The sequence below is a fragment of the Pelmatolapia mariae genome, linkage group LG16_19 (genome assembly GCF_036321145.2).
Source record: "Pelmatolapia mariae isolate MD_Pm_ZW linkage group LG16_19, Pm_UMD_F_2, whole genome shotgun sequence".
NCBI lineage: Eukaryota > Metazoa > Chordata > Actinopteri > Cichliformes > Cichlidae > Pelmatolapia > Pelmatolapia mariae.
In genome coordinates, this window is record NC_086241.1 from 29,249,396 (window position 1) to 29,263,669 (window position 14,274).

At 40.7% G+C, this 14,274-nt stretch overlaps 1 protein-coding gene across 4 annotated transcripts in view; it reads left to right on the plus strand.

The window, feature by feature from the left end:
* LOC134645720 (abl interactor 2-like) overlaps window positions 1–14,274 on the plus strand; it is a 31,000-nt gene that overhangs the window by 4,577 nt on the left and 12,149 nt on the right. For 3 of the 4 annotated variants that reach the window (XM_063499274.1, XM_063499271.1, XM_063499273.1), the window contains exons 2-5: window positions 7,782–7,949; window positions 11,842–12,018; window positions 12,600–12,617; window positions 13,228–13,331. In XM_063499274.1, coding sequence (XP_063355344.1) covers window positions 7,782–7,949; window positions 11,842–12,018; window positions 12,600–12,617; window positions 13,228–13,331 — 467 coding nt within the window. The remainder of the gene's footprint in view (window positions 1–7,781; window positions 7,950–11,841; window positions 12,019–12,599; window positions 12,618–13,227; window positions 13,332–14,274) is intronic. The other variant, XM_063499272.1, reaches the window with a different exon arrangement.

Here is a 14,274-nt window from a genome sequence, read left to right on the forward strand (position 1 = left end):
TGAAGCTGCACTCTAGAAAGTTAGAGCCTTAAATAGCTGCTTTCTTTTTTACAGAAAGTCTGTTGGAATATTTACTGTAACACAAAGGAAAAGATATTAGAGAAAATGATGAAAAATGGTGAGAAAAATAGCAGCAAAGCAGGCCGTTACTACTTTTCTTTTTTTCAGATAAATTGCAAAATGTGTAGTTGTTTAGCGCCTTCAGCACAGAATCCGAGCAAGTCTGAACTGAGCATGTGCAGACACGTTTCTCCCCCTTGCCCCAACTACAGTCCTGTCCTGTTTTGTTCCTTCAGGGTTCTCCACAGCTGGTACCGGTTAGCTGTCAGCAGAGGTAGTTGTAATGTAACTCGACCTCCTGCTGCTCATTGAAAACACATGGTAGCGCTGCAGGAAGCTGGACATATACTCTGGTCATGGCTGTGTGTGTGTGTGTGTTTTGGGTTGAAAACCATGGCAATTGGTGCATCAGCCTCCACTTTCATTACTGATGCCAGGAACAGCTCCTGCGGGGGCGAAACACGCTGAACATTTGGAAAGATGGGTTTGTGATCAGAAGCTTGGCAAACCTGAGGTGATCATACATGCAGGCTCATAGAACAAAAGTTTTTTTTTTCTCTTTTTCTAATAATTATGTGATATTCAGCTAGCACTGTATAATTAATGTGCTGTTGCAGTGCAGGTTGTGGAGTGGCACTTCAGAAGGACAGTACAACAGTCAGTGTCCGTTTAGGTAGTGGTGCATGGTCACATGACTACCCTCTGTGGAGACCAGGTGGAACTGGATGCCAGCTGATGTAGAGACAGTGTTACTCTTTGATTCCCAATAATCTATTCATAATCAATTTAGTTTAGTTCAGTGATAGCTATTTTTTTGGAGCACGTGTCCAACAGAGTGATGTCTGCTTCTGGTACCTTAACACTGGCCTGAGAGTTCAGCTGGGTTTACAGTATGATGGTGTTTATGTTACCTAATCAAACTCCTCAACTAGTGAAATAAGTCATTGTTCATGAGGATGTTAGTTGGCTAAACAATTAGTTGGCACCAGAAATCCTGGTTTGTTAAGATGATGTTTAAAATGTCAGTTAATAAATCCTAGTAGACTGCGGCCTCGGGCCGACAGATAGAGCTGGGATTTTTAAGTAACATTACTGCCATATTGTCATACTGCCCAAACTTACTGACCGGGATGCCACCTGGATGGCTCCCAGGTGCATTGGACTGGTTTGGGATTGGGGGCCAGACCTCAGATTACCATGGGGGGGATTTGTCATCTCACATGCATGCGTGGCGTCCCCCAGGATGAGCTGGAGAAAGTGGCTCACACCAAAAACACCTGGGTTATTTTTAAATGACTGCTTTCATGAAATAATTCTAAATCTGTGGCAAGTATAGTGAACAAATGGAAAATATTTTGCTTTTTTTCCTCCTTTTTTTTTCTTCTACAGTTGGATCTACAGATTTAGATTTTTGGCTTTTTTTTTTCTCCGCCAAATGCACTTAGCTGTGTTTCCATTTTTCTTCAGAAATAATTAAATCTGGCTGTTTGTATTCCCAGTTTAACCTGCAGGAGTTTGAGAAAACTCCTGTAACATTTTGTACTGCCACAGAGAAGAAAATCACGACCGTTCCAAACAGCTGTCGATTTCTTTAAAATGGAAATAAAGCTGGGAGAAAACGTGTCAGCCATTAATTAAGAGTGTCGCACAAGAGGTGGGGAAATTATTGTGATCACAGTGTGTTTGTGGCTGATAGACAAGATGGAAAAGTGTGTGTTGTACATTTTATTATTATTCATGTTTTACTTACTGTGCGACCAAGTGGATTCGGATCCAGTGCAGTTTAAATTCATTTTATTTACTGCTTGGGCTTTGTTTTCTTTACGTTATTGAGGATCAATAATAATCACTAGCGTTCATCTGCAAAAGTGATTATGCTTCCTCATTTATATTACCAGACATTAGAAGCAATGTAAAATTCCATTGTGATTAATACTGCTTGACCCAGCAGCTGTTACCAAGCTGCAGTGATGCTGTGTATTGACATTTAAAAAGAGTGCTTTCACTGAGCGTTAAGAGGAGGATTGATGATGCTGATTTAAAGAGACAGCAAAAAAATATGTTTCTGTTTTTTTTCCTCTTAACTAAACTTTGCGTGACGTTAACTGACAAATTGTCTTTTTTGAAAGTTCCTCATTGTTCTTCTAGTGTGCACAAAGACTGCTTGTATGTTTTATGTAATCGAGTAATAAAAAAATAATAATTAAAAGTAGAAATACCTCCCAAGCCATTAACTTACATATGTGTACACACAGAGAGCGACCTGTCCTTGTAAGGTAAAAGCAGGCTCTTGGCCGTTGGTGGCTGTCTCTCTCTGACAGAAGCTACAAACAAACCTGTGCTTGGTTTAAGATGAACGGTGTAGTGCAGGGACTGATTCAAAGCCAAAGAGAATTGCACTTTCTTCCATGGTCGTACCTCTCCCAGTTGTCCCAGTCATGTGTGTTAGCAATTTGTTAAAATCCATCTCTCTGGCTTTCTCTTTTATTTAAGAGCTGACATAATAAAGGGATGAGATAAAGGGGCAAGAAGTGTATAACATCACATTTACCTTTGCACAGCAGTCATTTGGCGACTGGATCACTGCTCTCAGTTTTTTTACATCACTGGGGATTCACAAAGAAGCAAGTAAGGATGGTTTTACCCTGCCAACTGCATCAGTCTGGTTTGTGTTAGCTTATGTTGTGTACTTGTCTTGAATAAGTGGTGGTATTGTGGGATGCTGATGTGGGATATGATTGTCCTTATTTTTCTTTAAATGTCCAGACTGCTGCAGATGTGCAGTTTCCAACTGTCTTTTGTTATTGAGTCAGTCCTGTGAGCACAGCAGCCCCTCCTACCTGCTCTTCAAACCTTCTGATTGTGAGAGACAGCCAATCGAAAGACTGTTGACCAAAGGAGGGTGGCCTTAAGGAGAGAGCAAAGAAACGGACATGTTTCAGCGAGTGGATTTCTCTTACTTCTTTCCCATGAGTGGTTCCCATCTTTACTTTACAAGTTGTACTCATCACTGGACTTACCTCAGAATCACTGGCTACTCAGCTGATGTTGGAGATGGTGCCACCATTATTCTGTGGGTTTGTGTGGTCTTCGATGTCTTCTATCTCTTCATGTAATCCCACACTGACTCTGTGATGTCGAGATGAGGGCTCTGTGGAGGCTGTACCATCTGCTGCATGGCACCCTGTTTTTCTTAAGATGTCTTGACATTTACGAGCAGCATTTGCCGCCACACTTTGTGGCTGTTTTTAAATGTTGATCTTAGAATAATTAACAGCAGGAATGTGGCTAATAGACCAGAGTCTGTTTTGTTTAAAAAATAAATAAATAAATAAATAAAAAAGAGGTCAGGGGAATTAGAGCGTGTTTATGATTCTACATAGGTCTGATATGATTTATGTACATGAACTTAGTTGGAAAAAGGGAGGAGGGGATAACATCAACAGCATCATTACGTGTGCGGCTAAGTGTGTGCTGCTCTGCCTTCGCCTCAGGCCAGAGGAGGCATCCCTCCAACTAGGTCACTGCTAACAGGGTATCAGATGGCTGATGAGAACGAAGGGAGAGAAAAATAGGAGATATTAGGATGATGTGATAAAGAGGGAGGAGAGGAGAGGAAAGGGAGATGACTAAGACAGAAGAGGATGGAAGAATAGGGAAGGAGGCGGGCTGATTGTAGATTAAACAGTGAAGCAAAGATAAAAATGAGAATGTTTATCAAAAAGGACTGGACTCAAAAGTTACGTTCTTCATTAAGATTTAGAAAGTTTGTGGATGCTGACTATTGCTGTCATGGACCTCCTCAAAAAATGGGGCTGAATTTATGAATTTATTCACTCTTTTAAACTCTTGCTGGCATGGTGGTTAGCACTATTGGCTCACAGCAAGAAGGTCCTGAGTCCCCCGTGTTTGTGTGGGTTCTCTCCGGGTACTTCAGCTTCCTCCCACAGTCCAAAGACATGCAGTTAGTCGGTTTAGGTTATGTGGTCATTCTAAATTGCCCGTGTGTGTGAATGGCTGTCTGTTGCAATGTGTTTGCCCTGCAACAGACTGGCGACCTGTCCAGCGTGTACCCTGCCTCTTGCCCTAAGACAGCTGGGTTAGGCTCAACAGGATAAGCAGATAAGAGAATGGATGGATGGATTTCAAAAAGTCAATGAAAAACATTCACATAATTCTTGTGCCATTCTAAATAGTCTGACCAAAATGTTTACAAACATTTACTAACCTTCAATGACTCAATATAAAGGACAATAGATTGTTTTTGGCTACGTTCACACTGCAGGTCTTAATGCTCAATTTTTTTGATCAAATCCGATTTTGTTCACACTACAAATAAAATGTGACAGCAAACGCGCTCTAGTGTGAACCCTCAAAGCGGCCCGCATGCGCAAAAGAAGACGTCACATAGGGCTGTTCGATATAACGATATATATCGGATGACGATATAAAAACGTCTATTGTTTCATTTTACGCTATCGTTTGTTTCGTGGTGTCGGAAAATAAACTGTTTACGGCAATATTTTTTCACCGTTTTGATGGTCACTGTAGTGGCTATATTAATTTCTTAAAGTTCTCTCTTTCTCTTATATTTAATATAACCACACTACAGACGGACAAGCGCCTGTTTTTATGGGTTGTCGTTAGCAACAACGACGGTAAAACCATCGCGTGTTCGCTTGTTTATTTTCCACATAAACCTTTCACAATAAAGCTCAAGATCCTGTTGAGACTTTTCAAAATAAACGGAATCACGTGAAAGAGTATGCAGAGTGTTTATGGATGAGAAGCAAAAAAGAGTCGTCAGGTGCTAAAAAAATAAACCTTAGACGCAAACGTTAGAACGGGCTTTTCCCCGGAGCACGCCGTGTAATAAATACTCACGAAGAAGACGGCGGCCGTTACAACTTATGTCTAACAATGTATAGTGTCATGCATTGGTTAAAACATTCGACTCCAGGTACACGACGCCCAGCTGGAAACACTTCCCGCAAGTCGAGCTGCCTGAGATTCACAGAATTTTCATAAAATGTAAAATTTTTGTGATTTATATCGTTATCGGACGATAGATGTCTTATATCGGGATATGAGATTTTGGTCATATCGCACAGTCCTAACGTCACACACAACGCGCTCTGTTTAGACCCAGACCAAACAGTTTCAGACTTTACGTTTCCCAATTTTGCTTTAAGTTATAAAGTTATTTTGTTATTTACATATGGCCTAATAATTAACCTTATTGCTGTTTTAGAGGAGCGGTGCTTCAAAGGATAGTTGCAGATTTCTGTCAGAATCTGCAGATTATACAGTACAAATAAAATGTTCACGTTTCTCCGTTGTCTTCCCAACAGTTTCACTGACATCTACACTGGATGGCCAGGAAGCGTTCATGATGTCTTCTCCAGCGCTGATAATTGGCGTCTGTCTTGTGTCAGTGACGTAAAAGACGGATTTAATGCGACATGACCATTCAAACAGCAGTCGCTTTCTAAAACATCAGATATGTATCGGATTGAGTACCACATACGAAAGTGACCCAGATCGGATTTGAAAATATTGGATTTGAGCTGTTCACACTGTCATACCATGATCGGGTATGGGTCGCATAGGGTCAAAAAAGTTGGATTTGATGCGCTTTTGCCGGCAGTGTGAACGTAGCCTTTGTCTCCCATATTCTCGCTTCTGGATATAGTCTGTACAGTTCCCACATCGGTGCCATCAGACATGCCCCGAGCTGGCAGGTGAAAAACCGTTTAACACCACGTCTGACTGAGACCAATATTTGTGCTCTCAGATAAGTGCTAGAAAAGGTCAGTCCTGCAGTGCGTGTTTGAAAACCGCTACAGTCAAAAAAAGGTGGTGACTATTTAAACAAATCACTGTATTACATTTTTAGGAATTTAATTAAGAGTAATTAAAATATCATTGTTCCCTATCAAGGTGTGGGGGCATGGGAGTGGGGACAGCTGGCTTGGGAATGCCTCTGTATCCCCCGTGACCTGGATCTGGATAAGCAATTGAAAATGCATGGATGGAGTGATGGATGAAATGAGGAGCAGTGATAAATTTAGTGTGCAGACATCTGCAGCCTCGACATACTGCTGATAATCAGGTACTGTTACACTGTGTAACTTGTGGCCTTTATTCTGACTAGATTTAAGCAGATAACACTAAAAAAGATCACCATTACACTACACTAGGATGTCCACAACCTATATGTAGAAATGTTATGTCTCATAAATCAAATAGACTGCCAGATTCCTAGAATCAGCACATGAAGCATTAATAAGGCAGACGGCAGAGAATTCGAGCCCTCACGGTGACAAAAATATAATGTTAAAAAAATAGAACTTGCTACAAGTTCTCTGTCCACCCATTTGGAATGTAAAATATGAAAATAAAATCTCACTGTGCTCTTCGAAGTGTTAAAACACTGAGCTGAGCCGTCACAGCAGGCGTCACCTAAAACGGCTGGAAAGTGCTGCACAGCTCGCTGAGGGCAGAGGTCACCGCTTGAGCCTCTGTAACACCTGCTGTTCTCTTTTCTTTTTGCTCTGCTCTCACACATAGTTTATTATGACTTCGGCGTGCGGTTTTTGTTTTTACGCTGTAACAATAGCGACTTCAAATGCAGCATTGTGTCTCTGACTTGGTGAACCACTCGCTGGTTTGCTTTGAGGTTCGTGACACCACTTCTCAGTGTTTTCTTTAATTATGTCACTGAAGAAGTTTTTATGGTTTAGACTCTGCGACTGAATGTAGGGCTCTGGGTCATCTAAACCTATGACACAAACTCTTTGTGTGTGTTTGCATTGGTGTTGTCTATTGTAATATTTTTCACGTCTCTATAAGTGTGTAGTTTGTGTGTGTGTGAGAGAGTACGTGTGTAACACAGAGGCACACATGGATGTCAGTGTGTTTCTTGTCAACCTCGGGCGTGAATGAGTTTGCACTGACCTACATTGTGTTTCAGCAATTATACATACACATGTTGGGCTTTCTGTAGTCGTGGGGACCATAATTCCCTTGCCCCTCAGCTCAACACTGACCTTTATATAACATAAATTATAAATCCCTCAATCAGTTGGAGGGTGTATTTTAAAAGTGAGGAACAGCCAAAATGACCTCACTTCCCACATATGTCCTCGATCCCAAGTTATAAATCACATGTTGGTCCTCACAGAGATTTACAAACATGCACACACTCTCTTTATACATACAGTACACATGTGAACTCGCACATGTAGTTGCTGATGCACGCTGACACGTGCAGTCATGCAAACACACACACACACATTCTGCCAGCTTCTCTCGATAAAATGCTGACTGTGACATTCCAGCAGAAATCATAAGGGTTTTATTCATGTGTATGTCTGTTACTGTGAGGACTAGTTTTGATATTTCTCACTATTTTTGTGGTATTTCATTGATTTGTTGCAAACTAGGCTTCACAGATCAACTACAGTTATTCACGTCATAAATTCATACTAAGTAGGGAGTTAGCCAAACGAGGTCCACCTGAGCATAACTGGGCAAGCAAGGCATGTAATAGAACATTTCTAGTCTGAAAAATCTGAATAGCATATTACTTTGCCTCATCCGTTTTATCAGCCCCACGTTCGTGTGATATTTCTCATTTCCAAGCCTAATTTTTTTGTCTGTGAGTAAAATGGTTGCACTCTGTGACTCCTGTCCTGAATCTGTCTCCTCTCTCCCCGCAGTCTGCAGACAAGGAGCGGGCGCTGGAGGAAACAAAGAGCTACACCACACAGTCTCTGGCCAGTGTCGCCTACCTCATCAACACGCTGGCCAACAATGTGCTGCAGATGCTGGACATCCAGGCCTCACAACTCCGCCGCATGGAGAGCTCCGTCAACCACATTTCACAGGTCCGCTGATCTTTGAATGTTCTCATTTCTTCTTAGAGGATTAAACAGCCGCTTTGTATGTGTGAGGGATGACGTTTAATGAAAATTCCTCCTCGCACTGCCTTTGTTATCCAAGTCAGGCGTCCAGAGGCACGCTGAAGGTTTCAACCTGTAAACATGGTCTAAAATATGAAGTTTGTGAGCAGGAATGCCCGTATACAAAGACACTGGTACACACAATGCATAAAATTATACACACCCGCAAGAGGGCTCCTAAATGAAAGGACAGAACATGCAATCATGTATGCATGCATTTATGTTCAGCAACCCCGAAGGAGTTTGTGCTTACAAATAGGAGGCAAAAATCCAGAATGTTCAGCAGTAACAAAGTGAAAAGAGGTCAAATTATTAGCAGAAAGTGGCTGTGGTGGAGAAACTAGACCCTTTTTTTCTGTACACACTAAGATAAACAGGCTTTGATTGGTAATGTTTTTTTAGGGTTCAGGGTTAAAGCAGCAAACAATCTTTAAATCAGTATTTTTTATGATGGTGTATGCAATGAAAACGTAGACACAATGTTTATGGTGTCTCTGGAGAGAGAATGTGCGGCTCCTCTTTGCTTTGAGTTTTATAATGAGCTTCAGCTCAGGGTTTGGCTGTCTGACTACAACTTCAAACCGCGTTTGTTTCACTCTCTCGGCATAAGAACATCTTTTTCAGCAGCAGCAGGGAGCTGTTTTCAGAGAAGCGTTAAAAGGCCACTGTGCACTGTTCGGCTCTGTGCTGTGAAGTGAAAAACACTTATACCTTTAAATGTTAATGGGTAATGTTGGAATCACGGAGACGGGGCGTTTTCGAACCAGGTTAATACTCTATGGAAACGTAATTCTGTGTATGATCACCGTCAAATCCACGAAGACTCTAAAATGTGATACCAGTGTTCCTGTTTCTTTTGCAGGGGTTCTTTTAATCTTGTTTACATGACTTAGAGTAATATTGAATGCTATAGTAAATGAACAGTAATCACTTTCATTTAAATGCTAACTGTTGGAGAACAAAGAACAGAGCTCTAATTTTGTTTCTGTCAGCTGCTTGGATGAATAAAACCACCTGTAAGTGTGATTTCACCCAACAGTGGAGTGAAAGTGTGTGGTGCTGCCAGGGATCCGATCAGGCTTACACAACACTCTGCACCCACACATCTCACACTGCAGCTGTGTCCAACTTATTCCTGTTCCTAGAAAAACTCTGAGCTGACACGTCGCTCAGTGCACTCTATTGAGAAAAGAGCTATTTTCATTCACTGAGTGTTTAAATCCTCAACAGTCTCTTCACAGAGCAACTGTGTGCTTTGAGGAATAATCGTAGTTTTCAGTGGTACAGGGGCTCCATTCTCCTCGTCGGACCTCCGAATAATTAGTATAATCTGAATGCTCTGCAAGCAGAAATAATGAGATGCTTCTGTCCCTGTTATATCGGGCCAGGCTGTGGTCGCACGTCATAATTGCCGCTTTCTGTTCTGTGAGACACAGTCACATCTGTTGTGTAGGCGAACGCTTCATGCGGTGAGGAATTGCACTGAGATGATCGTTTAAAAATCCATTTTGCATTTGCGTGCTGCAGCGGCCGATAGGAGTCGTGGAAGGTGAGGCAGAGATGTCCCGGCGTGCTCGTACCGCAGGCCGGATGCTCTGTCTTTGATTGGCGTGGGAGTTCATCATCTCTGCTCTAAAACAATCAAGTACACTTTTACTGACCTTTGAAAAAACTGGCTACTACATTATATACTGCTGGAGAGTGTAATCTGTCATAATACAGCATAATTTATTAGTAGACTTCTACTTAGCCTGGGAAAAGCCATCGAGAAATGCAGACTGAGCCAAACAATTATCTCAACTTCACTGTGTGCAGATGACTCTCAAAGCTGTCACTGCAATGTAGATTAACCTGGTTGGACTATAACTGCAAATAAATAAACCAAATCCTCGTCCAACAAACCTCTCGACAAGAGGTGGGAGTTACCCAACACTCTACACACACAATACTTCACTCACAATGCGATTGTGGTGATTTTTAGCATTTTGCGATATGCTGAGTATTGCAATAACATGTATTGTTATTTATCACCTTTTCCAAAACAAATAAAAAAAATAAGAATGTTGGGATTTAGCCTGGTTTTCGCATGCAGCATGACAATTTTGAATTTGTATTATGAGTCTAAATCTGCAAAATAATTAGGATAAGTTTAGTAGTGTAGTGGAATAAATGACATTTCTCCCTTTAAGTATCCCCCTGCAGGCTGTAGGTGTCATTGTTCTGGAGAGAGGAGGCAGCTGCTGTCAGCCTGCAGCAAAGTTTCAAAACTTCATGTTTAAAAGTTAAACAATCATTTTATCTACACACAGACAGCTCTCGTGTTAGCTTGTTCTTTATTCCATTGCACAGTCTGTGCTTAAAACAAGCAGGTGGTACACAGGAGCACTTCTCTTCAGCTTCTTTTAACAGGTTTCTTCATGGCTCTCCACCTGCCAAAGTTTTGACAGCTGTTGTCATATCTAGAAAAACACTTTCCTTTAACCACTTGGGTTCTCTGTCTCAGCTGTGGCGCTGCAGTGTTTCTTCTGTGTGTCTGTGTGTGTGTCAGAGAGGAGATGCCATAAACCTATCATGTGAGCATTAACTTCACTGTTTGGTCAGAAGCTGCTCGGGCTGATCTGCAAGGACACTGTGAACTCGGTGTCTGTTTATTTCTCTTACTGGCTGCATGCAGCTCATATAATTCAACTTCACTTGGACCACACATGAGACCCACTGGCCATGCAGCAGCTGTTTAAAACAATAAGAATTATTGGTTGCGAAATACATTTCAGCCTTCTGAGCGATTAAAATAAAGACACGCGCTGCACACTGTTGGAAGGCTGTGATTAATGAAGCACTAGAGCGAGCAGAGTATGATCAGTGTTTCCAGTAATAATTTTGAAGTGATAGGAACATCCAGGACCAAAGCGATTCAGGACACCATCACTGTGGTGCACTTATAATACACACAGAAGTGTACAGGTTTCTGTTCTAGACTAAAACATGTGATGAGTATGTCCCTCACTCAACAAGGGGAAAAATGCTACATGAAGTTTGCACTTGCTTAAGAATGACTCTCATCATGCATCAACATCTTAATTAAACAAGAAGCTTAATTTAGCAGAGAAAAATGTTAATGTCAAAGTTTCAATCCTGAGTTATTTTTTTCAAAGCTCCCATTTAAACGTGATTGATTGTGATTGTTACCTCTGCCAAGGAGGTTATGTATTTGGTAAAACACTAGATCCATGCTTTTTATTCCCTTTATAAACATGATAGCTGGAAAAGTTTTGAATGAATACTGATAAAACTTTGTAGGTGTGTAGAGTACGCTCATTGTAATATTGTATTAAAGTTTTTCTCATATCCACCAAGGTCTTGAAGGTCAGCTTAAGGTTTATTGGTCAAAAATGGACAAAAAGCCTTAGAACTTAGAAGTCTTACAAGTGTCTTGTGTGTTGTCAACCTATAGAAAGTGTCGTATAAAAAATTTAAAATATGTCACATTTGACCTCTGACCTCTCCTTCAAGGTCAATAGATTTATCTGAAGGTCAAAGTGATAATAATAATTTATAGAGCTGTTTAAAACAGTTTCTTCTAACCTTTCCTTCTCATCAACCTCAGCTAAACTTTGTATTCACTGGTATTGCATTTATGTTGGTGCTACTAGCTTAAGCTGCATCCACACCAGGAGCAATTCATTTATAATCCGTATTTCAGTTTGGAGCACTGACACATTAAAATGAGAGTGCTATTTTTTTGTGATTTTGTTTGTTTGTTTGTTTGTTTGTTTGTTTTTCTTAATTTGCTCATCCTCCATTTTTCTTCTTCCAGACCGTTGACATTCACAAGGAGAAGGTAGCGAGGCGGGAGATCGGCATCCTGACCACCAATAAAAACACGTCTCGCGCTCATAAAATTGTAGCTCCAGCCAATCCAGAGAGGCCAGTGCGCTACATCAGGAAGCCCATCGACTACAGCGTCCTGGATGACATTGGCCATGGAGTCAAGGTAGGCAGAGTAATGAGGAAGGAATGTAATAACATCCGTTTATATGAACTCGCATATTCAAGTGTTTATAAATGATTACATAGATTCTCATCCATGCACTCAAGCGTGTGCATGTACCACCTTTTCTATTTTACTCTTCTTTTTTTATGTATTGCAAGCATTAGTAAACTCTTGAATGAATATCTCTGTACCAGGTTTGCATATCTATTAATAAGAAATACATTTTTAAAAATCTATTTAAAAAGAATTTGATAGAAATTGCATGTTTATGTGTATAACTGAGTGATAGTAGCCACGGTTTTTCTCTAAGCATGTAGAGTGTGCACTTGTAAATAAATAGTTTTTATTTAGGATAAGTAGCAATAATTATCTAGGCATTGTGCTTTCACAATTATTTCTTTAACTGCACTCCTCCTCCTCACTGTCCTCACTTTTCTGTCCACCAGCTCTTCTTCATCTGTATTTCTGCCCTTTGTCTCTAATGGCTGCTGGTATTCGCATGGCGCTGTTGCACTGTAACTAACCTTTAGACTACCCTGTCTCTTCTTTTCTCTTCTATTTGCTGTCATTGGCATATTAAGTGGTTGCTGAGGTTCAAGGTAAGGATGCACAAAACACCTACACAGATTAGAAGTGTGTGTGATAAATGAAGGAAATTGTGTAATGTGGAAAATGCCGTTAGAAAAGCAATAAATGCAGTAATAATCTAAGAAAGTGACTACTGTGCTATTACTGCAGTGGTCAACAAACCAAGCAGCAAAATATGCTAGAATCAGCTTACTCTTCCTCCCTCTGTCTCTTAACACTCAGCCCCCTTTCTTCATGCCAATTTTCACCTGATCATAAAAATCTATTGAATGCTTAATAAGTTCTCATATAAAAATCATAGCAGCCTGGTTAATGAGTTCTGTGCCTTTCATAAATGTATTATTTAGTGCACAGCCTGCCTGCTGTCCAACCGTGAAGTGACAGCTAGTGTTGGAACATGTTCGAATGAGTCCTGAAGGTCTTAAAGGACTTATAAATCATTCTAGCCAGTATCATAGGACACGGTCAGAGGTGGACTCTAGGACCTGATGTTTTAAAGCTGTTTCAGCAGAATGGGGTGAGCTACACAGGGGTGATTGTTGTTTTGGGTAGCTACTGATATGTTGGCTCTGTGAAAGGTCTGAGCTGAGCGCTGAGCATTAACACGGTTTGTTCTCACAGGTGAATGGTCAGCCGAACATGAAACTTGGAGGGGGTCTGTCTCGGTCCAACCCTCCCACACAAAAACCGCCCAGCCCTCCGAGGGCAGGCAAGGGCATCTTGGGGTATGTACACAGCCTAGCACCAACACTCCAAGTATTTATCTTGTCTTATCCTTTGTGCTTCCATGGTTTAATATAAGTGAATGTTCTGTGTATTTATTGGAACTTGGAGTATTTGTCTCAATTTTTTTCTTAAATGTATGGCCTCCATGGGATACAAATCCAATTTTGGAAGAGTTGTGACGATGCGTAAAATGTAAACAAAAACAGAATGCACATATTTGCAAATCTCATAACCCCATATTTTTTTCTCAGTAGAACATATAAAACATAGCAGATGTTTAAACTGTGACCATTTTCTATTTCATGAAAAAATATTAGCTCATTTTGGAAAAAAGTTGGGACAGGACCATGTTTACATGTTTTCACTGTGTAGCAACCTCAACAGTCTGTAAACATCTGGGAACTGAGGAGACCAGCTGTTGTCCCATTCTTGTCTGATAGAGGGCTCTAGCTGCTGAGAGAGCTGGGTCTTTATGTTTTTATTTTTTGCTCCATAATACGCTAAATTTATTCAGTCTAGCACGCTTCAGTAGAACTCACTCTTCTACCATGAAGCCGTCATGTTGTAATGTAATGATTTAGTCATCAAATTGCCTTGTTTTGTTTTTTAATGCCATACCTCAGCGATCATGGATATCCAATATTGATTTTCTCCTTGTCTATTGCGCACAGAGATTTCTTCAGATTCTTGCCTTCTTTAATGACATGCATACTGTAAATGATGAAATACTCAAGTCTTTGTAATTTTACATTGAAGAAGATTATTTCGAAATACTAACCTCTGCCCGTCTTTTATTCCCAAGTATATTATTGACCTGTTGCCAATTAACCTAATTAGTTGGACAATATTCCTCTTGTTTTTCCTTCTAATGCCACTAACTTGGAAAAGTAAATGATACCTTTAATGCCCCCTCACCCCCACCCCAGTGTTTGGAGACATATT